General features: G+C 45.2%; 1 protein-coding gene across 1 annotated transcript in view; it reads right to left on the bottom strand.

Annotated features, from left to right (window-relative positions):
- Positions 1–1,570: 1,570 nt before the first annotated feature.
- The window catches only part of LOC126284736 (protein TonB-like), a 134,775-nt gene continuing 111,164 nt past the window's right edge, over positions 1,571–25,181 (bottom strand). The window contains exon 3 of the mRNA XM_049983873.1: positions 1,571–2,943. Within this exon, the coding sequence (XP_049839830.1) occupies positions 2,893–2,943 (51 nt within the window). The 3' untranslated portion in view covers positions 1,571–2,892. The remainder of the gene's footprint in view (positions 2,944–25,181) is intronic.

Raw genomic sequence — 25,181 nt, 5'->3', positions numbered from 1 at the left:
ATGGCGATGACGAATACACGCTTCCATTGTGCGTTCACCGCGATGTCGCCAAACACGGATGCGACCTTCATGATGCTGTAAACAGAACCTGGATTCATCCGAAAAAATGACGTTTTGCCATTCGTTCACCCAAGTTCGTCATTGAGTACACAATTGCAGGCGCTGCTGTCTGTGATGCAGCGTCAAGGGTAACCGTAGCCATGGTCTCCGAGCTGATAGTCCATGCTGCTGCAAACGTCGTCGAATTGTTCGTGCAGATGGTTGTTGTCTTGCAAACGTCCCCATCTGTTGACTCAGCGATCATGACGTGGCTGCACGATCCGTTACAGCCATACGGATAAGATGCCTGTCATCTCGACTGCTAATGCTTCGGGCCATTGGGATCCAGCGCGGCGTTCCGTATTACCCTCCTGACCCACCGATTCCATATTCTGCTAACAGTCATTGGATCTCGACCAACGCGAGCAGCAATGTCGCGATACGATAAACCGCAATCGAAATAGGCTACAATCCGACCTTTATCAAAGTCGGAAACGTGATAGTACGCGTTTCTCCTCCTTACAAGAGGCATCAAACAACGTTTCACCAGGCAACGCCGATCAACTACTATTTGTTATGAGAAATCGATTGGAAACTTTTCTCATGTCAGCACATTGTAGGTGTCGTCACCGGCGCCAATCTTGTGTGAATGCTCTGAAAAGCTAATGATTTGAATATCACAGCATCATCTTCCTGTCGGTTAAATTTCGCGTCTGTAGCACGTCATCTTCGGGGTGCAGTAATTTTAATGGCCAGTAGTGTAAATAGCTACAGTGTATTAACCTAAGAGAGGGAAGAGTCTGCACCATCTGTCGATGAATCGTGTAAACTTTGTTATGTGTGTTGTACTTTAACTGTCTGCGTATCGTATTCTCTGAGGTGGCGATTCGACCAGCCCAGCATTTGCGCAAATGAGTGTAGAAAACCGCCTAAAATTTACGCTCACGATAGCCAGTGAACCGGACCAACCGTCGGTAACCCGCCTCAGGGATTCAGTATGCATCTGACTCTCATCCTTGTCTTGGAAGCTAGCGCGCTTAGTCTTAAGCTATGAAAACCGTTCTGTGGCAGTGTGCAAGAATGTTTCCCAAACTGAGTTCCTCGGCATTACGTGGCAAGTGAATAAGTGCTCCGCGAAAAACTGTTAGTAACACGACGATTTTTTCCAAAATTTTCACTGTACTAATTATTTTTTAAAACTTTCAACGTGATTTTCGTGTTATTGTCGTAACGCACTAAAAACTGATGTAATATAGAATAAAACAAGTTTTTTATTTCTAAAATTTTTTATTGTCCTTTGAAATAAATAAAATGTTTCATCTGAGTACCAGGATCATCAAAGTATTCCCTCGGAAGAATAGTTTGGGAAACCTTGCTGTACAGTTTAATAATAATTGAAAAAAACTGATTGCCTAAAGTATGTTGAAGTAAGTCTTTTCTTTGTTTCGGTGTGAGGAAACCTCTCAGAAGTTTTTCAAACACACTCCACGAGGTAAAAAAAAAAAAATGTTCTTAATACTTCTACACCGTCTTCTCGAGGATAAAATCAGTTTATTGATTTCTTTGTCGATTATGATATTCACTTTCATCATTGTTACAAGTGACAGAAAGTTATACACATTCTTTCGCGTGTTCAGACAGTAGTATTTTTTGTCGTCTGTTCTTTATTTACAATTTTTTAACTACAATAGTTCAGTTCTCACCTGTAAGCATCGTTAATACACCTCTGGCATCAGTTCGAATAATGCCAGACTTAACTATATGTTAACAGACACGCTTAAGAACTATCTTACAATATATCAAACTTAACATTTTAATTATACAAACAAATAACTTAAGATACATACACAATCAAAGTTCACAACAATCAGATTATTTTTACCTATAATAGTTATTACGTCATCAGAGCGCAACTTAATTTTCAGTCCATGAATAATTTATAATATACAGCAGCAGTGCAATATTGTGAAGAGGAAGCATGAAACGTAGTGAATATACTTTACGCTGGTCGACTTTTCAGCAGTCCTTCTTACACTTAATGCTCTTAGAATTGTCTCTCAATACACTGTTTATTTTTGGAGGGAATTAATACTTGTTTATCAACAGAAAGACACAGTGCGAACAAGAATAAATTGACTGCACTAAACTAACATACCAACTTCGAAGTTACACCACATAATTCAGTTATAAAATTTTTTCATATCATTTTCTTGGGCGAATGAGTAGCACAGCCATTACAGCAAATAAAAGGGTGTATATAGAACAGAGGTACTCCCGTGCTACAATATCTTCGGGGCTAGAGCTCTTTCGAGTGTTAGTACCCACATACACCGAGAAGAAGTATTCACACCACCAAGTCTGCTCAATACAAACAGATTCGCCCAGAAGTCATTCCCCCCCCCCCCCCCCCCCCCCCCGCGCCCAACATTGTAAACATACACAGCACTGAGAGAAATAGGAGATAATAAAATTTTGTGTTGGATTAATACAGGAGAAAAGAGTGTGGTAGTCGACATATGGCAATGGTGTCTGTCATACTGACAGACCTAATTCAAAAATTAATACAATGAGTTGAATCTAGCTCCTCTGCAGAGTAGATAATGATGTCAGTCGTATCTACTTATTCTATTTACAGCTCGCATATCCGCCAGATACAAGGGTAGTGCGAAACATTTTCTCTCTGCTAGACTGTGCGCTTTGTATGGAAAGTGGGGCTTTAATGTAAAGTGGGTTTATGCCGATGTTGATGAACTACTAGATACGATGCCGCCTGTGCCGACGCGTCGGAGATGGCAGGTACCGAGGTGCCGACACGAGCTGTGCCAGCTAGGTTCCCTTCTCCGCTCGCGCGCCTTAATAGCCCATGATGTAGTCGAGGTGTTTGGCGAACCCCGTCGAAGACAACTGAAACAGTGCATTGAAGTTCTCTGTTAGCAATTATAGCAACGTATAGACGTTGTACAAGTCTAGTCAACACGAACGTATCACTTCAAAAATGGTTCAAATGGCTCTGAGCACTGTGGGACTTAACATCTGAGGTCATCAGTCTCCTAGAACTTAGAATTACTTAAACCTAACTAACCTAAGGACATCACACACATCCATGCACGAGGCAGGATTCGAACCTGCGACCGTAGCAGTCGCGAGGTTCCGGACATTTCACTACAGGAAAATGAGATACTGAACTAGTAAAACTTGTGCTATGCCTTCGATATTTGGAACACTTTTGGACAGAGAAGGTGGAAGATATGCTGAGTGAAGATCATTTTGGATTCAGGAGGGATTAGGAACAAGAGAGGTGATTCTGTCACTGAGGATTTTTACCGAAGATCAGATACAGTAGATCCGGAAACGGGATTTGAAAAAGTTATTTGGCGAGAGACGTTCAGAGTGCTGAAGAAAGCGTATCTGAAATACAAAGACATTCGGGTGATACTCAGCTTCTACAATAAAGGGGTGGTTGTGTTTAGAAATTGTCATCAGCAACAAGAATCGAATGTTAGAAAAGGCGTGATATGGAGATATGCTTTCTCTCTTCTCATAATCAATACTTACATCCAGGAAGTTATAGACGTAGTTCGTGAAACTACTATGGTGCAGACCAAAATTAATAGACAGAAATAGACATGTGACTTCTGAAATTTTCCTGGCGTATTTGTTCTTCTATGGTATGGAGTAATGATGAAGAGTATTGTAAGAGGTCCATGATTAAAGAATTTGTTGCTAGCGCACTCGAGCTGATGTAATTTCGATGGATTGCTCACGTGCTGCCTGCGATATGTAAGCTGTAAGAGAATCTGAGACCAAAGAGCAGTGTTGACTGCAGTAGGAACTGTGTGGCAGTAGCAGTGAGTAGTTGCTAGCAGTCTGGTGTTTCGTGTTGGCTGGCCCGGTCGTCTGCAGCGATGGCGGAGCCTCGCGCATATGTAGTATTGTTATATCAAGCCCCATGTAAATGTTATAAAAAAATCGCTTAGTAAGAATCTTTCTGATAAAAAGTAACTTTTGACAATAATTCATTTCAATTTAAAGAATTTACTAATTTCTACGATACTTGGTCATCCCGATTATTGAAAAGAAAAATCAGTTCTTTCCTTTTATATAACACAAATTTATCGGCCAGCATTGCACTTAGCTGCGCCAGAAAAATTTCTTATAGGAGCAGATATATACGCGTTATCTGGCGACCTAAATAAGGTAAGATTTTTCAGTTTATTCAGAATGATGTATCAGGGCCATGACGAAGCACTGCTAACGTCCAAAATTTACCAGGTTAAATTGACAGTGATTATTGAAAGGTTATAAGTGAGTCACATTTTTTTATTAATGAGAGATTAGTCACATTTTATTATTGATACGTTACGCAATTTTCCTGTTGGTAGGTTATACTGAATGTGAACGACATAATTATATTTTTTACTGTTGAGAGGTTTAGGAATTTTTCTGTTTTGAGGTTACACTAAATGAGAATATTATTCATATTATTTTATTTTGTGGGGAGGTTACACTATGAACTTTTAAGAATGAGTATTGGAAGAGAGGGTCTAGAAATGATAGAGAAATTTGCGGATTTGGGAAGCAGGATCACAAGGGAAGGTAGAAGCCGGAAAGAAATTGTGGGCATAATAAAGCAGGCCAAAGTTGCATTTAATTTGAGAAAGAACTTATTCACTAGCAAGAACATCAGTTTGGAAATAAGGGAACGGATCATAAAGGCATTTGTTTGGAGTGTGATACTGAGATACAGGAAGACAAGAGGGAAGAGGCTAGAAGCTCTGGTGCTGGAGAAGGATGATGAAGATCATCTGGAAAGACAGAGTTACCCATGAAGAGGTGCTGGGAAGAGTACATGAAACCAGATCTCTGTGGAGGCACATCCAAACAAGAAGAGAGAAATTCATAGGAGACTTAAAGACACATCAACATCATTGGAACAATACCAGAAGGACCTATTTGGAAATATTCGGCAGGGACGAACAGGGGTGTTGTACCGGTGGCAGATTATGTGTGATGTAAAACGTTCTACAAACGTGGAAATGAAGATCAAGGCAGGCAGAAGAGGTGAATTGCGAACTGCTGCAAACTAACACGAAAGAGAGAGAGAGGTCCTGTGTTTAGCATAGACCGAAGTGTAAAGAACCTAAGCAATACAAAATGAAAATTTACCCATCTGAAAAGTTAAAAGTCATTACTACGCAATTTTTCTCATTTTAATAGTGTTTTATAATTTGTCTGTGTGTGCTTGTAATTTAATGTAAGTTTCTACTTTGAAAATAAAAGTGAAAGCGAGAAATACAGTAGTAATGAAATAAAAGTAAAATTTGATGGTAACGTCCACCCTACAATCGGTGTCTGTCGGCTAGAATTTGTATAATTTTTAAAGTAGTTGTTAACTGGCACACAGATTGGGCAATGATTTTACTATTGACTCTGAATCTTGAAACTAGTTACACGGAGTCAAAGGTTTTTGGTTAGTGAACCAATTAAAACATTTTGTAACTTTTTAATTTTTTGGAGACTGATACTGTACGACTAACCTCCGTCACTTTTTATGGTCATTTCATCTTAATTGCAGATGTCTGATGATGGCAGATGCGGAAACGTCGTAATAAGTAAACACGTTTCATTCAGAGATCTAGACGGTTTTATTCATAAAGCAAAAGCCACAAATGCGAAACAGAATCAATCATAATCGGCGGGCTGATATCACCGCTAATGTCAGGTGCCAGGCTGGACAGCTTCTGAGGTAGAAAGGCGGCCGTAAACAGTGAAAAACCGCGCGTCGGCAGCAGTGGTGGGGGTGGAGGTGTCGTGCGCAGCCAGCCACTCGCCGAGGACAGTCGCCGCTTATCTGCTCCGCGGCTGATTTACGCCCGTTGTTTATGCGACTAGTGCTGGCTAGAGAATGGCCACCGCACGTATACTGTACGGGCAGGTAGGTGAGGTAGGCCGGTAGACTTTCAGATCCCTATCGCCAGCACCGCTCACCGCTTTTCTTTTGCCCGGTAATTGGTGTCGCGTGTGCGCACTTTCGCCTCCCAAATCGAAAAATCTAGATGGGGGCGGCTTTCTGTGTGGAAAAGTCGGCGCATTATCTATCGCTACTGTTAACAGTTGTCCAAAGTACACGCAGCACAAAAAAGAAGCCGGCCTGAGGTGGCCGGGCGGTTTTAGGCGCTACATTCTGGAACCGCGCGACGCTACGGTCGTAGGTTCGAATCCTGTCTCGGGCATGGATGTGTGTGATGTTCTTAAGTTAGTTAGGTTTAAGTAGTTCTAAGTTCTAGGGGACTGATGACCTCAGATGTTAACTCCCATAGTGCTCAGAGCCATTTTTGAACCAAAAAGAAAACATCAAACAAGAGAACACAAAATAAGTAAATAAACCGCTCGCCCTGGCTTCCCACAGGTATCGCTAACGAGGAGAACATGGCAAGTATCGTTACCTGATTTGCCAGAAACTTCACTCAGTGAAAGAGGAGTCAAAATGAGTGAACAAGTGTCGCAGATTGTTCCTGAGAAACCGATAGTTGAAGTTTATGAGGCAGTTTATTGCCGCTCCTCATATAAGCACCTTAGTCTTAGCTTTGGCACACAGGGTAGCTTCGCCCCTTCACATTTGTGCGCACTTGTCCGAATCGCAGAAGCTGTTTAAATTTTATTTATTTATTTTTTCAGCTAACCATCCATGTCCATAGAAGGTTTACACAAATGTATAACAGAATAAATGAATGAGCAAAATTTGAGTTTGTTCTCTGTCAAATTCCAGTCGTGTGGCTTGTTAATAATATTGGTGGCTTTGCGTACTTCTTCCCGTGAAGTGGCTTCGGTCGACCAGCTGGAATACCTGTTTATTTCCGGGCGGGAAGGAGCGCCTGGTCCCCGGCACAAATCCGCCCGGCGGATTTGTGTCGAGGTCCAGTGAACCGGCCAGTCTGTGGATGGTTTTTAGGAGGTTTTCCATCTGCCTCGGCGCATGCGGTCTGGTTCCCCCTATTCCGCCTCAGTTACACTACGTCGGCGATTTCTGCGCAAACAAGTTCTCCACGTACACGTACACCAACATTACTCTACCACGCAAACGTAGGGGCTACACTCGTCTGGTGTGAGACGTTCCCTGGAGGGGATCCACCGGGGGCCCAACCGCACAATAACCCTGTGTTCGGTGTGGGGCGGCGGAGGCGTGAAGTGGACTGCGGTAGTCGTCGTGGGGTTGTGGACCACTGCGGCTGCGGCGGGGACGGAGTCTGTCTGTCGTTTCTAGGTCCCCGGTTAACATACAATACAATATAATACAATACCCGTTTATTCACGCAGCCTCCGAGGACGGTCTTGTATTCAATCGTTTCTGACTTGCTCAGCTGGTTTATTAAGGGGAACATATCATTCCCGAATTTGTTCTTAAAGCAAACAGACAGCAATGGACCATACACATATTATATATTATACAGGATTATTTTTTCCACCCTGTACAAACTCTTGGGATTGAAAGGATGAGAGGATACGGAACAAAAAAGGTCTAATGAACTTACGTCCGGAAATGCATGGTTTTCATGCTAGAGACCATTTATTCAATCATGATGGTGGTGATGATATGTTCCTATGGAACCAAACTACTTTCTCTAACTGAAACTAACTTACGCTAAGGACAACACACACAGCCATGCCCGTGAGAGGACTCGAAACTCCAACGGAGGGAGCCGTACGAACTGTGGCAAGGCACCTGAGACTGGGCGACTACCGCGGGCGGCGCATTGTTATAGACTGCGGTCTAATACGTGTTGTACCATGCAGCCAAAGTTACAGTATGTGTTGAAAATGGTTTCCATGTGCTTCAACGCATACATGTACGCGCCGTAGCATGATCTGCCTCACTCGTTCATATCGACCAGGCCCCATCCGAGCAGTGTCAAAGGCATCACGCTGCTCTAGTGTCTCCACATCTGGAATGGTCTCTGCATACACGATACTTTACAGAAGGCCCCATAACCAGAAATCACGTCAGTTGAGAGCTGATGAATGAGCAGGCCATGCAACTGGACCCCCTCGTCCGATTCATCAAACAGGGAAGACACGACTGAGATGCATCCGGACGTTAACGGCAAAGTGGGGTGGAACACCATCATGTAGCAGCCACATAACCCTTCGAAATATTAATGGCACCTCTTCCAGAACGGGAAGCAAAGTCACCCGCAAAACACCGATACTTCCGGCCGGTTAGGCGACGTGGAAGGAAGACTGGTCCCAAAATACAGTCACCAGTTATCTCAGCCCACACATTCCGGCTGCACCGATGCTGATGATTCGCTGTCACCATACCATGGGGGTCCTGCATACCATCCCAAAGATGACCGCTATGAAAGTTGAAGAAACTACTCCGCGTAAGGGTGGTCTCATCTGTGAATAGGATGGCTGACACAAATCCCAGAACTGAGGTTGTCTGGTGAAGGAACCAGTGACAAACTTGCTTCCGATGTGGAAAGTCTGTCTCTAGGCTTAAACCCTGCGCTTTCTGTAAGTGATCAGGAAAGTGACAATTGTCATGGAGAATATTCCACACGGTCATCTGGCTTATCCTTCACTGGCGGGCCAACTGCCTGAAAATGGCACGGCGATCGCCTTCCGCAGTGTGAGTGAGAGCAATGTTCGTGGTCCAGTTTAGGAGTCTTCTGATAGTGGTTGGATTGCTATAGGGCACTGCCTAGTGATGTGCAGGGTGTGCAGCGAAGTAGTCCATGATTTCAAAAATAAACAGCTCGAAAACTAAGAGCAATAGACGAGTGCAACAAACCCCGTGTTTATTGCGAAAGCTTTAAGAGTTTTATAGCGACCTTATGCAAAAGTTTCGAAAAAGTTCGAAAAGCTGCAACCAGACGGCGCTGTACTCGTAATAAATGGTGCCTATAAATAGTGTTCCCAGGCTCAGAGCGATCAGTTTCACCGTTGATACCTGAAAGGAGGTTAGCGTACCGAAGGAGGAGGTCAAGTCGTGTATTTCATTGAACATTGTGTTTTCCTGGTACTGGAACACCACAGGTTAGAACACTGTTCAATGGCAATAGTGCACAGTTTTCAAATACCGTTTAATGATCTTAAAGAACCCGATACGAAAACTGTTCGCAAGCTCTTGAAACGGGCAGGCAGCATAGCCGATGATATATGGGTAATTTTGGCCCCTGGTCAAACTGTAGCTACACCTGAAAACGTCGACACTGTTTCCAGAATTATGCAGAGAAATCCAAGGAAATACGTCCGATAAATTGTAGCAGAGACTGGTTTGAAGGGTTCCAGTGCACAGAAAATACTGCGACAGAACTTGCACTAGTGAATAAACGAAACTAGCGATTTTGGGTTACCCAAAAATCCCCATTTCTATGAGGCGACAGCACAGTATTCTTCGAAAGTTACTGTTTAGGCTGCAGGCAGCAGCAGAAGCATTATTGGCCCTTTCTTCATGCGAAATACGATCAGTTTATCGCCACACAGCAAGCGCTGGAGGATCGACCAAGCACCAAGTGGTTAATGCAAGATAGGGCCAGGGCCCATTTCACTGGACAGGTGTTTCGCTTTCGACTGAGCTCCATATACGCCCTGTACGACTCCTTGTGACTAATTTCCGTGGGGCACATTAAACGACACTGTCTACCATAACCATCCCATCACTCTGGACGAGCTTGCTTCTACGATCTGTGTGGTATCTGAATCCATTTCCGTTGAGACACTACCGGATGTGATGACAAATTTCATTGTTCGTTAGCGCCGTCTCCATAGTGTGAGTGATGGACATTTCGAAAGGATTTTGATGTGATCGTAAAGACTGCTTGCAGAGGACGAGTTTAATTATGCACACTGATGCTTCGCGTGCGGCGCCATTTGATGGCAGCTTTTCGAAACTTCTCCATAAAATTCTTACAGCTTTCACAATAAGCATACCGTTTGTTGCAATCTTCTAGCCATCTTAGTTTTCTACGACGGACGAATTTGTCTCCATCAACCTTGCAGAGTTCAGTCTGTCACCAACAGGTTCTGTTATTGGTCTTGCTAACGCAAGGGGAGTGTTGAATGCTCCCATTGTCTGCCAAATACTGGTGGTGGCAATTTTTCCCACTATGAGGCTCTAAACCGGGTACCTCCGAGTCGAGAGCCCCACAAAATCGTGCGTTAGCGATCCCAGCTACGCAGGTGGGCATTATTACTAGTACACTCCTGGAAATGGAAAAAAGAACACATTGACACCGGTGTGTCAGACCCACCATACTTGCTCCGGACACTGCGAGAGGGCTGTACAAGAAATGATCACACGCACGGCACAGCGGACACACCAGGAACCGCGGTGTTGGCCGTCGAATGGCGCTAGCTGCGTAGCATTTGTGCACCGCCACCGTCAGTGTCAGCCAGTTTGCCGTGGGATACGGAGCTCCATCGCAGTCTTTAACACTGGTAGCATGCCGCGACAGCGTGGACGTGAACCGTATGTGCAGTTGACGGACTTTGAGCGAGGGCGTATAGTGGGCATGCGGGAGGCCGGGTGGACGTACCGCCGAATTGCTCAACACGTGGGGGCGTGAGGTTTCCACAGTACATCGATGTTGTCGCCAGTGGTCGGCGGAAGGTGCACGTGCCCGTCGACCTGGGACCGGACCGCAGCGACGCACGGATGCACGCCAAGACCGTAGGATCCTACGCAGTGCCGTAGGGGACCGCACCGCCACTTCCCAGCAAATTAGGGACACTGTTGCTCCTGGGGTATCGACGAGGACCATTCGCAACCGTCTCCATGAAGCTGGGCTACGGTCCCGCACACCGTTAGGCCGTCTTCCGCTCACGCCCCAACATCGTGCAGCCCGCCTCCAGTGGTGTCGCGACAGGCGTGAATGGAGGGACGAATGGAGACGTGTCGTCTTCAGCGATGTGAGTCGCTTCTGCCTTGGTGCCAATGGAGGTCGTATGCGTGTTTGGCGCCGTGCAGGTGAGCGCCACAATCAGGACTGCATACGACCGAGGCACACAGGGCCAACACCCGGCATCATGGTGTGGGGAGCGATCTCCTACACTGGCCGTACACCTCTGGTGATCGTCGAGGGGACACTGAATAGTGCACGGTACATCCAAACCGTCATCGAACCCATCGTTCTACCATTCCTAGACCGGCAAGGGAACTTGCTGTTCCAACAGGACAATGCACGTCCGCATGTATCCCGTGCCACCCAAGGTGCTCTAGAAGGTGTAAGTCAACTACGCTGGCCAGCAAGATCTCCGGATCTGTCCCCCAATTAGCATGTTTTGGACTGGATGAAGCGTCGTCTCACGTGGTCTGCACGTCCAGCATGAACGCTGGTCCAACTGAGGCACCAGGTGGAAATGGCATGGCAAGCCGTTCCACAGGACTACATCCAGCATCTCTACAATCGTCTCCATGGGAGAATAGCAGCCTGCATTGCTGCGAATGGTGGATATACACTGTACTAGTGCCGACATTGTGCATGCTCTGTTGCCTGTGTCTATGTGCCTGCGGTTCTGTCAGTGTGATTATGTGATGTATCTGACCCCAGGAATGTGTCAATAAAGTTTCCCCTTCCTGGGACAATGAATTCACGGTGTTCTAATTTCAGTTTCCAGGAGTGTAGATAAGGCCACATAATATAGGATGCTAGTGCCAAACATTCTTGAGTATTGCTCGAATGATTGTGATCCGCGCCAGGTCAGATTGAAGGAAGACATCGAAGTAATTCAGACGCGGTCTGCTAGATTTGTTACCGGTAGGTTCGAACAACACGCAAGATGCTTCGGGCCTCGAGTGGGGGTCCCTGAGGTAAGACAACTTTTTTTTTCTTTGAGGAACGCTGTAGAGAATGTATAGAGAACTGGTATTTCAAGATGATCTCAGAACGATTGTTCAGTCACCAATGTACATTTAGCTTTAGGACCATGATGGTAAGATGCGAAACATTAGGGAGGCATATAGAGAGTCATTTTTCCATCGCTGTATTTGTGAGTGAAACACGAAGTGAAATGACTGCTAGCAGTACAGGATAGCCTCCGTCACACACCGTAGGGTGAATTGCGGAATATGTCTGTTTCATAGCTTAAGACTAAGCGCGCTAGCTTCCAAGACAAGGATGTGAGTCAGAACCCTGCGGCGGGTTACCGACGGCTGGTCCGGTTCACTGGCTATCGTGACTGTAAATTTTAGGCGGTTTTCTACACTCATTTGCCCAAATGCTGGGCTGGTCGAATCTCCACCTCAGAGAATACGATAGGCAGACAGTTAAAGTACAACACACATAACAAAGTTTACACGATTCATTGACAGATGGTGCAGACGCTTCCTCCTCTTGGGTTAATACACTGTAGCTATTTACACTACTGGCTATTAAAATCGCTGCACCACGAAGATGACGTGCTACAGACGCGAAATTTAACCGACAGGAAGAGGATATTGTGATATACAAATGATTAGCTTTTCAGAGCATTCACACAAGGTTGGCGCCGGTGGCGACACCTACAACGTGCTGACATGAGGAAACTTTCCAACCGATTTCTCATACACAAACAGCAGTTGACCGGCGTTGCCTTGTGAGACGTTGTTGTGATGCGTCGTGTAAGGAGGAGATATGCGTACCATCACGTTTCCGACTTTGATAAAGGTCGGATTGTAGCCTATAGCGATTGCGGTTTACGGTATCGGGACATTGCTGCTCGCGTTGGTGGAGATCCAATGACTGTTAACAGAGTATGGAATCGGTGGGTTCAGGAGGGTAATACGGAACGCCGTGCTGGATCCCAACGGCCTCGTATCACTAGCAGTCGAGATGACAGGCATCTTATCCGCATGGCTGTAGCGGATCGTGCAGCCACGTCTTGATCCCAAACAGATAGCGACGTTTGCAAGACAACAAGCATCTGCACAAAAAGTTCGACGACGTTTGCAGCAGCATGGACTATCAGCTCGGAGACCATGGCTGCGGTTACCCTTAACGCTGCATGACAGACAGGAGCGCCTGCGATGATGCACTCAACGACGAACCTGGGTGCACGAATGGTAGAAGGTCATTTTTTCGGATGAATCCAGGTTCTGTTTACAACATCATGATGGTCGCATCGCGGTGAACGCACATTGGAATCGTGTAGTCGTCATCGCCATACTGGCGTATCACCTGGCGTGATGGTATGGGGTGCCATTGGTTACACGTCTCGGTCACCTCTTGTTCGCATTGACGACATTTTGAACAGTGGACGTTGCATTTCAGATGTGTTACGAGCTGTGGCTCTACCCTTCATTCGATCCCTGCGAAACCCTACATTTCAGCAGGATAATGCACGACCGCATTTGCAAGTCCTGTAAGGGCCTTTCTGGATACAGAAAATATTCGACTGCTGCCCTGGCCAGCGCATTCTCCAGATCTCTCATCAACTGAAAACGTCTAGTCAATGGTGGTCGAGTAACTGGCTCGTCACAGTACGCCAGTCACTACTCTCGATGAACTGTGGTATTTTGTTGAAGCTGCATGGGCAGCTATACCTGTACAAGCCATCCAAGCTCTGTTTGACTCAATGCCCAGGCGTATCAAGGCCGTTATTACGTCCAGAGGTGGTTGTTCTGGGTACTGATTTATCAGGATCTATGCACCCAAACTGCGTGAAAATGTTACCACATGTCAGTTCTAGTATAATATATTTTTCCAATGAATATCCGTTTATCATCTGCATTTCTTGTTGGTGTAGCAATTTTAATGGTCAGTAGTGTACCTACTGCCGTGGAGACCGCCTAAACATCAGATCCAGACGCGCTGGCTCCCCGTTAATCCACCGGGTGGGTTCGATCCGTGGTAGTGCATCTCCCTGTGTCCCGAAAGCGGCGGTTTTTTATTTGTTTTATTTTTACTTGTGCTGGGCGGACATCATACGACACCACGTCAAATTCATCGTTGAACACTTCACTCAGGTTTTTTATTCCAGAGGGCAGCCAGCCATCTGACCGAACACGCTGAGCTACCGTCTGGCAACGCTCTCGGCTATCCGGACGGTGTAATCTCGTAAGGCCAAATAAAAAAATAACGCAATACACATGTTGCCTACTCATAGTGCAGATTGGAAGCTTTGTGCCGACCATTCCCTGGCTTAGAGACTTTTATCGATGATTGCGTATTCAGGAAGTATTTCATTCGTGATACTGAAAGTGTTTCACGCAGCAGAAAAAAAAAACCTCATGGAAAGTAAATACAGGCCCTATGGGCGTCTGAAATTGTCCAGGATGACGAATAGGCGGCTTTCTCGCCCAGTTTTGTGTCCGTGCTGCGAGGAAACGCCGTGTCAGCCCGGCCTCTGACGTCATACAAAGGCTCCGGTGTGAGTGTGTTGCCACACGCGCTGCGTTCGCCCGGCGCCCTTTGCGGCGACTGTATAAGCGAGCGGCCTGGCTGACCCACGCGGCATTACCAGTCATCTAGCCAGAGGCCGGCTGCAAAGTAGTCCAGTGAAGGAGGCACTCGGCGACACGCATGCTTTTCAGCTGAGCTGTTCTCCTATCGTTAAGTTCAGCGGTCACCGACCCCATCTACTATGCGCATTTTCCGATTCTCGATCAGACCTACCCAGACAGTTAGACATGTTTAAGTGTAATGTGGAACTGAACTTCAGTGCAACCTGATACTTTTCACGCTTACCGAAGTGCGTCAGAAGCTAGAAAAAAAGAACTTTTGATTTCAATCGACCATCTACACTTTGAAATATTGTTATGATGTTGGAACCACGTGTTTTTGAGTTCAAATTATTTAGGCTTGCCTTTAATCACAATAATTTAAAATTCCAGGTAGTTAAATTCGTTCAGAATATCTATCGAAAATATAGCATCAATGAACGAGAAAAAATTGAAATTGTTCCTTTTTTCCGTTTTGGCCACTGCAGATCACGTTAATTCGGTTCACATTCGTTTCTTCTGGCCTTTATCTTTGTCCAATATTTCTTCACTCTTGTACTATCCTAGTTTCTTCGCTGTTCTGCACCTAATAATATTCCTGTCGCTCTAGTTCTGCCCTCGTACTTAAGCCTGAACTTTTGATTTGAAAGTCACTCTGTTGCAAAGCTTTGTTTCACGTATTCCCACTTCTTCTAGTCGTTTATCTACATCATGGATCCAGCGAAAATTGCTTCTCTTGTTCATAAGAAATTGTAATATCTGATGTAGCGACTTCCTCTGGTCTAGTCTAAGCCCATGTAAGAAGAACATGCTCTTACTTTTTCTGATGGTGTCCAAGGTCTGGTTACACAGTTCTTGGTTCCCTCGTCTTATACTGTATATTCACGGTCTCTTCGAGGTCCCAATATCCACCAGAGAATCCTTCGTTGTAGCCTCTTTACTCTCTGGCAACCGATCAGTTTTGCGTTTATCGAAGAATTATTCCTGCTGTAGACGTTCAAAATCTGTACACTCAGTTCAACTTGTTTATTTTTGCTCACGTTGCCTCTTTTTCGGTCAGACTCCAGAACCATTTTCATCCATTCCCGACGGTAGCACTGTGTGCTAAATTAAAAAAAAACAATACCACTTATGTGCAAACCCCTACCGTTTGGCAGGGTAATTACTCATAGGCATGGGACACGCACAAAAGAGGACTAACGGAGGGCACTGAACGGATGCAAAAGAGTGCAACACGAATGATCACAGATTTTTATTAGACTGAAAAAGAATGCTTGGGTAGTTATCGAAAATTGTAGGGCTAGACTTTGAAATGGTTTCAGTTTAAGCTATGAGAACAGTGTTCCCCGAAAAATCCCTTTGCTGCTTTCACTTCAACCAATGTCTGTGGAAGACAATATGAGAACTGGGATTAACGGAGGAATACGGATATAGAAAAGAAGTCCGATTGTTTCGCCGCATGTATTGTGCAGCAGTGACATATCTTCCACTAGACAGCGTGGCTGCTAATAACGGAGGAAATGCCCAGTGAAGAAAAGATCATGAAATTCGCAGGCTACACTGTCAATGAATGTGCCGAAAATTCTAGTATACCAACTGAAATACAGAATGTTTCTAAGCAGGGGCACAGGACCACGAACGCTGTTCGCTGTTTACAACTCACATAGGAAACTAAACTCCCCAATAAATCAAAAGCATCCGAACGTATGCTTTGTGATAAGTTAGCTGAAGGAGGAAGCAGTGAACGGCGTATATGAAATTAAAAAAGAATCCATTAGAATGTCTCTTCAAAAAATAAGAAAAAAACACACATATATGTTGAAAAAAGTTTAGAAGACGTTATAAGAGGTATAACAACTCGGTGTATTTAAGAGGATGTTTAAAATCTCCGATTTTGTTACAAAAAATACAGTGAAAAATTAAAATTAATAAAATAGGGAAAGAAATTTAATCATTTCCTGCAGTAATGCTTTAGAAAGAAAAAACGCAAAAATAAAAAGAGATTTTTTGAAAAAAACACTTGAACGTGGTTACTTGCAATGTGTATTCGCAGCCTGGATAAAATGTGAAGGGATGGTCTTATTACGAAACGGTTGGCAGAGCGTCGCCCGGTACTGCAGCTTTCTTTGATGATCGGAAAACCCACGGGTAAACTACACTCCTGGAAATTGAAATAAGAACACCGTGAATTCATTGTCCCAGGAAGGGGAAACTTTATTGACACATTCCTGGGGTCAGATACATCACATGATCACACTGACAGAACCACAGGCACATAGACACAGGCAACAGAGCATGCACAATGTCGGCACTAGTACAGTGTATATCCACCTTTCGCAGCAATGCAGGCTGCTATTCTCCCATGGAGACGATCGTAGAGATGCTGGATGTAGTCCTGTGGAACGGCTTGCCATGCCATTTCCACCTGGCGCCTCAGTTTGACCAGCGTTCGTGCTGGACGTGCAGACCGCGTGAGACGACGCTTCATCCAGTCCCAAACATGCTCAATGGGGGACAGATCCGGAGATCTTGCTGGCCAGGGTAGTTGACTTACACCTTCTAGAGCACGTTGGGTGGCACGGGATACATGCGGACGTGCATTGTCCTGTTGGAACAGCAAGTTCCCTTGCCGGTCTAGGAATGGTAGAACGTTGGGTTCGAAGACAGTTTGAATGTACCGTGCACTATTCAGTGTCCCCTCGACGATCACCTGAGGTGTACGGCCAGTGTAGGAGATCGCTCCCCACACCATGATGCCGGGTGTTGGCCCTGTGTGCCTCCGTCGTATGCAGTCCTGATTGTGGCGCTCACCTGCATGGCGCCAAACACGCATACGACCATCATTGGCACCAAGGCAGAAGTGACTCTCATCCCTGAAAACGACATGTCTCCATTCGTGCCTCCATTCACGCCTGTCGCGACACCACTGGAGGCGGGCTGCACGATGTTGGGGAGTGAGCGGAAGGCGGCCTAACGGTATGCGGGACCGTAGCCCAGCTTCATGGAGACGGTTGCGAATGGTCCTCGTCGATACCCCAGGAGCAACAGTGTCCCTAATTTGCTGGGAAGTGGCGGTGCGGTCCCCTACGGCACTGCGTAGGATCCTACGGTCTTGGCGTGCATCCGTGCGTCGCTGCGGTCCGGTCCCAGGTCGACGGGCACGTGCACCTTCCGCCGACCACTGGCGACAACATCGATGTACTGTGGAGACCTCACGCCCCACGTGTTGGGCAATTGGGCGGTACGTCCACCCGGCCTCCCACATTCCCACTACACGCCCTTGCTCAAAGTCCGTCAACTGCACATACGGTTCACGTCCACGTTGTCGCGGCATGCTACCAGTGTTAAAGACTGCGATGGAGCTCCGTATGCCACGGCAAACTGGCTGACACTGACGGCGGCGGTGCACAAATGCTGCGCAGCTAGCGCCATTCGACGGCCAACACCGCGGTTCCTGGTGTGTCTGCTGTGCCGTGCGTGTGATCATTGCTTGTACGGCCCTCTCGCAGTGTCCGGAGCAAGTATGGTGGGTCTGACACACCGGTGTCAATGTGTTCTTTTTTCCATTTCCAGGAGTGTATTTGTGGTCGGAAACTCACGATGACGTCACCGATGAAAAAGAGAGGCCGCACTAGAAAGTCCACGAGACCGGGAGGTCGTCAGCGAGATCCTGAAAAACATGAACACTGAACCGGCAGACGCTTTGAAGATAGCGTCAAGTATTCCGCGAAAGTCTACTTACAAAGTTGACGAAGTCTCAAGAACCATTACTAAGTGAGAAATGTAGGAATATACTACAGTCCTATTTATGTACCGTGGAGACAAGGGTAGGTAATTACAGCGAGAGCAGAAGTGTTGAAGCATTCTTTCCGCGCTCCATATGTGAATGGAAAAAGATAAAACGATGTGTGGTACAGTGGAAACTACCCTCTTCCACGCACTTCAGTGTTTTGCAGAGCGTTGACATACACTATGTGATCAAAAGTAGCCAGACACCTCCAAAAACAAACGTTTTTCATATTAGGTGCGTTGTGCTTTCACCTCCTGCCAGGTAATCCATATCAGCGAACTCAGTAGTCATTAGACATCATGAGAGAGCAGAATGGGGCGCTCCGCGGAACTCACAGACTTCGAACGTGGTCAGGTGATTGGATGTCACTTGTGTCATACGTCTGTACGCGAGATTTCCACACTCCTAAACATCCCTAGGTCCATTTTTTCCGATGTGATAGTGAAGTGGAAACGTGAAGAGACACGTACAGCACAAAAGCGTACAGGCCGACCTCGCATGTTGACTGAAAGAGACCGCCGACAGTTGAAGAGGGTCGTAATGTGTAATAGGCAAACTTTTATCCAGACAATCACACGGGAATTCCAAACTGCATCAGGATCCCCTGCAAGTACTATGACAGTTAGGCGGGATGTGAGAAAATTTGGATTTCATGGTCAAGTGGCTGCTCATAAGCCACACATCACGCCATTAAATGCCAGACGACGCCTCGATTGATGTAAGAAGCATAAACATTGGACGATTGAACAGTGGAAAAACGTTGTGTGGAGTGACGAATCACGGTACACAATGTGGCAATCCGATGGGAGAGTGTGGGTATGGCGAATGTCCCGTGAACGTCATCTGCCAGCGATTGTAGTGCCAACAGCAAAATTCCGAGGCGTGGTGTTATGGTGTGGTCGTGTTTTTCATGGAGAAGGCTTTCACCCCTTTTTATTGTACGCGGATCTATAATAACACAGGCCTACACTGATGTTTTAAGCACCTTCTTGTTTCCCACTATTGAGCAGCAATTCAGGGATGACGATTGCATCTTTCAACACGATGGAGCACCTGCTCACAATGCACGGCTTGTGGCGGAATGGTTACACGGCAATAAGATCCCTGTAAAGGACTGGCCTGCACAGAGTCCTGAGCTGAATCCTACAGAACACCTGTGGGCTGTTTTGGAACATCGATTTCGTGCCAGGCCTCACCGGCCGATATCGATACGTCTCCTCAGTGCAGCACTCCGTGAAGAATGGACTGCCATTCCCCAAGAAAGCTTCCAGAACCTGATTAAACGTATGCCTTTGAGAGTGGAAGCTGTCATCAAGGCTAAGGGTGGGCCAACACCATACTGAAGTCCAACGTTACCGATGAAGGGCGCCACGAACTTGTAGGTCTTTTTCAGCCAGGTGTCCGGATACTTTTGATCACATAGTGTAAATGATTGGGTAGTAGTAGGAGAGCACACTCATGTGTAATAAGATATGTAGGACATGGGCAAGCAAACAACTTCTCAACAAGTGTGCAGTTACAGTAATGATGTTGTCCAAATAGCATGCTACTAGAAAGAATTATTGTGTAAAACAACTGTGATTAAAATCAGTACCCATCGTGTCTACTCATAAAATACGATAAAAAATTTGAGAGAAAACGTCAGATGTTGTATCTTAAAGTGAGAAAGAAACAGATTAGAAAAAAAAACCTTTGACTCACATTTGAATGATGCTCGAAAATCCCCCAGAAAAGTATCTTCTGGGTCTTTTTAAAATTGTAAGTTAAATTCTCAATCGGTACCTCATGACTTCGAGCATCATTCAAAGGCGCGTAAAATGTTTATCTAATCTATTTCATTTCTTGCTTTTTCAAAAAACACTTGACATTCTTTTCTCAGTTTTATTTTATTTTCAGGTTTTGTTCAGAAAACAAAAAAATAATATGTTTCAATATCGATCGGTATTCTGTTATTATTAACAATATATAGAGCAGTGCAACTTTTTATATACAAAAAAGCTAGGCCTTGAAAAGATGCACGTACTAACACTCCATTTGCTTCCCTAGCGTTTTCTATTCTGGAAATGTCCTGAATTTAGTAGACCCTACTCGTTTCGAAAGGAACCATTTTGACAGTTAAATATCACAGAAATGCAACCTTGTATGTGCAAAATAGGTGGATCTTGAAGATGTGAATTTTTTGACGCTTAATTTTCGTAGGTAGCGGTAGCTGTCCATGAAATATTTCAATTTCCCCTCAAATCATTATTTACGTTTTTGTTAATGTTTCTAATTACTTTTTGTTTGAAAAATTTGACCTTAAGCTGGTCAGTTTGATAAGATGTGATTGGTGCGTTCACAATTATGTTCTTCAAACCACTATAATACCTGTGTGACAGGGAAAACTGTCATGGTGGAAGACGTCATTACCGTCGGGGAAGACAGAGAATGAAGGCATGCAGGTAGTCTGGAATGATGTTCACGTAGTCCCAAACTGTCATTGTGCCTTCTACTACTTACACAGATCCCTTGGAAGCCCACGTGTGTATCCTCCATAGTACAGCCCGATAGGCCAGCGTCCGGAGTGTGGCGCATGTTACGAACAGACGTTCGCCGGGGGATGACAGTTTATTTGGCCACGACCATCGATCTGGTACAACAAGAACACTGGATTCATCGAACCAGGCGACACGTTTCCATTGATCTGTCGTCCAAACTCGATAATCCCGTTATCTCTGCAAACTGACGATGTCGCTGGGCCAAAATGGGCATACGTACGAGGTGTGGATAACCAATAGCGAGTCGTCTGTTCGTGATTTCCCATCGATCAAACACTTTCCACAGGCGTTCTCGACAGTAGCACACAAACAACCGAAGAGCTACGCTGCTTCCAGGATGCTCGTTCGCTGGCACTGGGTCATGACAATCTTCCCTTGGTCAAAATCGCCTAAGTCAACGGATTTCATTTGCGGCCCGTACAGTCCGTAGAGTGATTTCCCATTTGTCTTTCCTTACCACCTCCAGAGAGCGCAACGCCACCAGGCCCCATTCAGTCCTACACTGGGGGGGTGGCCATGATGTTTTGGTCCATCAGTGCGTTCCAGTATTCCCCTATTCTTTCTCCCCTCTACTGTTGCAGAGCTCTCCGCAGTAGATGCCCCACTAACCAGTCGCCTCTTCTAGCAAGGGTCTTCTATGGTCTCTTTTCCTAACCTACTTCTTAGTACATCTACCTTTCATGCTTTACACGCCTATCTACTTTTTAACAGTCGTCGATAGCACCACATTTCAAATGCTTCCAGCCTCTTCATCTATGGACTTCCGATGGCCCTCTTTCCCTTCAGTGTAACACTGCGCTCCAGACATACAGTTCTCGGAACTCCTTCCTAGTTTATGCACTAGTATCTGGTACCAGTACAGCTCATTAATGAAAACGCTTGCCAGGGGATAGAAGCTGTCCCCATTCACATATGGAACGATGAATGAATGTTTAAATGCCTCTGCGACTACTGTAATTCAAATGGCGCTGAGCACTATGGGACTTAACTTCTGAGGTCATCAGTCCCCTAGAACTTAGAACTACTTAAACCTAACTAACCTAAGGACATCACACGCATCCATGTCCGAGGCAGGATTCGAACCTGCGACCGTAGCGGTCGCGCGGTTCCAGACTGTAGGGCCTAGAACCGCTCGGCCACTCCGGTCGGCAGTACTATAATTTGTCTGGTCCTGTCCTCAAGATACCTGTATAAGTGATTTGTAGAGGGTTGTTGTATATTCTTAGAGTAATCATTCAGTGCCGATTCCTGAAACTTTGTAAGCAACATCTAGTTGACTTCTATATTGAAGAATCTGCCAGTTCAGTTTCTTCAGTATCGCTGGGGCAGTCTCCCACGGATCAAACAAACCTGCGACAATTCGTGCTGCCCTTCTCTGTATACGATTAGTAGACCTTGTCAGTTCTATCTGGTAAGGGTCCCACACACTTGAGCAATTGTCTAGGATGGGTCACACAGGTTATCTCTAAGCACCCTCGTTTGTAGACTGATTGCATTTCCCTAGTATTCTTCCAATAAACCGAAGTCTGCTACCTGCTTTACCCACAGCTGAGCCTCTGTGATTGTTCCTTGTTCCTATGGAGTGTTACTCCTGAATATTTGTATGAGTTTACCGACTCCATCTCGGATTCACTGATATTATAGTCATAGGTTATTACGTATTTTTTTTAGTTTTGTGAAGAGCACAATTTTACAATTCTGAAAATTTAAAGCAAATTGTCAATCTCTGCACCACTTTGAAAACTTACGAAGATCTGACTGACTACTAGGGCAGTTTTTTTCAGACTGCACTTCATAGCAGATAACTGCATCATCTGCGAAAAGTCTGAGGTGACTATTAATATTGTCCGCCAGATCATAGCATACCGAGGGAACCAACACACATCCCTGGGGTACACTCAAAGTTACTCTATATCTGTCGATGGATTTCTATTCCCTCTAGCTAGGTATTTTCAAGCCAGCCACAAATCTCTCTTGATATCGCATATGATCGTACTTTTTATAATACGCGTGGGTGTGGTACTGAGACAAATGCTTTTCGGAAACCGAAAAATACTGCATCTACTTGCTTGCTAAAACTATGGCTTTCAATGTGTCATGTGAGAAAAGTGACAGTTGGGTTTCACATGACCGATAGTCTGGTTGTCAGCGAGATGGCATTCTGTTCGAGATATACCATTATGTTTGAGCTTTGAATGTATTCGAAGATTCTACAACTAACTGATGTGAAGGATATTGGACAGTAGTTCTGCGCATCACGTCTGCTACCCTTCTCCTATTCGAGTGTGATCTGTGCTTTCTTCAAGCTACTGGACACGGTATTTTGTCTGAGTGATCTAAGGTAGATTGTAGCTAACACAGGAGCTGACTCAGCTGCTAATTAGGTATGGGGATTCCATTCGACCCCACTTCTTCGATCAATGATAATGTTATCAGCTGTTACTTTATGCCACTGACGCAAGTATCTATTTCACTTATCTTTTCAGTGGTAAGAGAATTAAACTGGTACGAACAGTCTTACGTCAAGCATGTACAGTTGAAACGTCCCCTTAGAAAAATTATACAAGACTGTGCTTAAACTGACACACAATATCTTTAGCGCAACGCAATCTGACTTCCAAAAATCCCTACGAAAGAATGGCCCTGACTAGCATTAACCTATACGTTTCACAAATCACTTACCTCACAAAAATCTTCGTTACTCAAGCTACTGCAATACAGCGAGCGCCACTACTGCCAGCTAAATAAAAGATTCAAACTACTGAAGGCACTAACTACTGATAGGCATAGTTAGCAAATGAAAGATTTTAATAGAGAACAAACAATGTATTTACCTCACTAGTCATAATATATATAGCAGTTCATGACACCAATTCTTACAAATTTCAAAACTCCGCCATCTCTCTCCCCACGTCCACCACTGCTGGCGGCTCACCTCCAACTGTGCAACGCTACGCGCTGTTAACATCCAGCTGCCGCTGCCCAACACTACAATGGCAGACAACAATGCAAACCAGCCACAGACTGCACACGGCACAGCCAGTGATTTTTATACAAAGCGCTACGTGGCGACGGTGTTACCAATAAAAAAACCTAAACAGCCTACTTACACAGTGTAGCACTTCGTTCCTAAAATGGATGCGAAAGAGAAACTGCTGTCTTCTGTTTAAAATATTTTAGCTTAAATATCAACATTAATCGGACAATGAAATATATTAACTGTCAGTTGCAGGAGCAACTAGTCATCTCACTGAACTGTCCCCCACCTCCACCAATGTCGCATGAAGTGCGACATCGATAGCGCGTATAAGCGAATAAATAGCAATGTTGCAAATAGGAGCGGGAAAGCTGCTTCGGAAACGTTGGCGGTAAAAAGGGCCACGTTTTACCAACCGTAGGGGATGGTCGCCGTTTTCTTAGGCTTTTGAAGAGTCGGGGGCGGTTTTTACAGGTCACAGCTGCTTGATTTGGTGTCCGGAGCTAGGTGTGGGAGACCTACTCAACGGAAAAATTGGAATGGCTAGTCTATACAGCCGGCAGCATACCATTGTTAACCCTCTTATTTTTTCTCAGTCCTCAGTTGAGTCACGCGGTATTTCCCGATCCAGGTTTGCTGTATAATGTGTATGTGTGTGCTCCACTGCATTGTTTTATTTAATTTCAAGACATCTTTCGCCCACAGCTAGGTGTCATGTTAAAAATGATGAACACGGTTCTAGTACTCCAATGATTTGCACATTGCTAAACTCCATTATTTGCTTCTGGTGCCTGTTTTCGAGTGACAAATATGTACTTGTTATTGTATTGTGTAATGACGGTTGGGAGGATTTTTAAAAGGTTGTTATATTTTGAGAAGTGGCAGTTTTGTGTGCGATATTGGTCACAGATAAGACTTTACCCGAATGCATGTAGGAGGGACGTCCTCTGGAATCCAAAGTTTATGTTGTTGCGAAGTAGTCAGTCCGCGGCAGAGAGAGGTACTTGGTTGTCGAGCGTGGTTGAAAGAAGACGTGACTTGTGGAAGCCTGATTTCGGAATGCTGTAATTTGGAACTTATCAGAAAAAGTAATATCTAGCGGCGTGCATTAGCTTTGCGGAAAGTATGATGTCGTGCTTATGGAACATTTTCAGTTTTGCTTCGTAAATTTTCATAAATCGATTTGTTAGACTATCACAACATTGTTGTTTAATTATCTCGTATAAGCATGGAATAAAATGGTTCAAATGGCTCTGAGGACTATGGGACTTAACATTTTAGGTCATCAGTCCCCTAGAACTTAGAGCTACTTAAATCTAACTAACCTAAGGACATCACACACATCCATGCCCGATGCAGGATTCGAACCTGCGACCGTAGCAGTCCCGCGGTTCCGGACTGCAGCGCCTAGAACCGCAA

The sequence above is a fragment of the Schistocerca gregaria genome, chromosome 8 (genome assembly GCF_023897955.1).
Source record: "Schistocerca gregaria isolate iqSchGreg1 chromosome 8, iqSchGreg1.2, whole genome shotgun sequence".
In the NCBI taxonomy this organism is placed as follows: domain Eukaryota; kingdom Metazoa; phylum Arthropoda; class Insecta; order Orthoptera; family Acrididae; genus Schistocerca; species Schistocerca gregaria.
The sequence above is the reverse complement of the archived record's forward strand: the minus strand, read 5'-3'. Positions and strand labels throughout refer to the sequence as shown.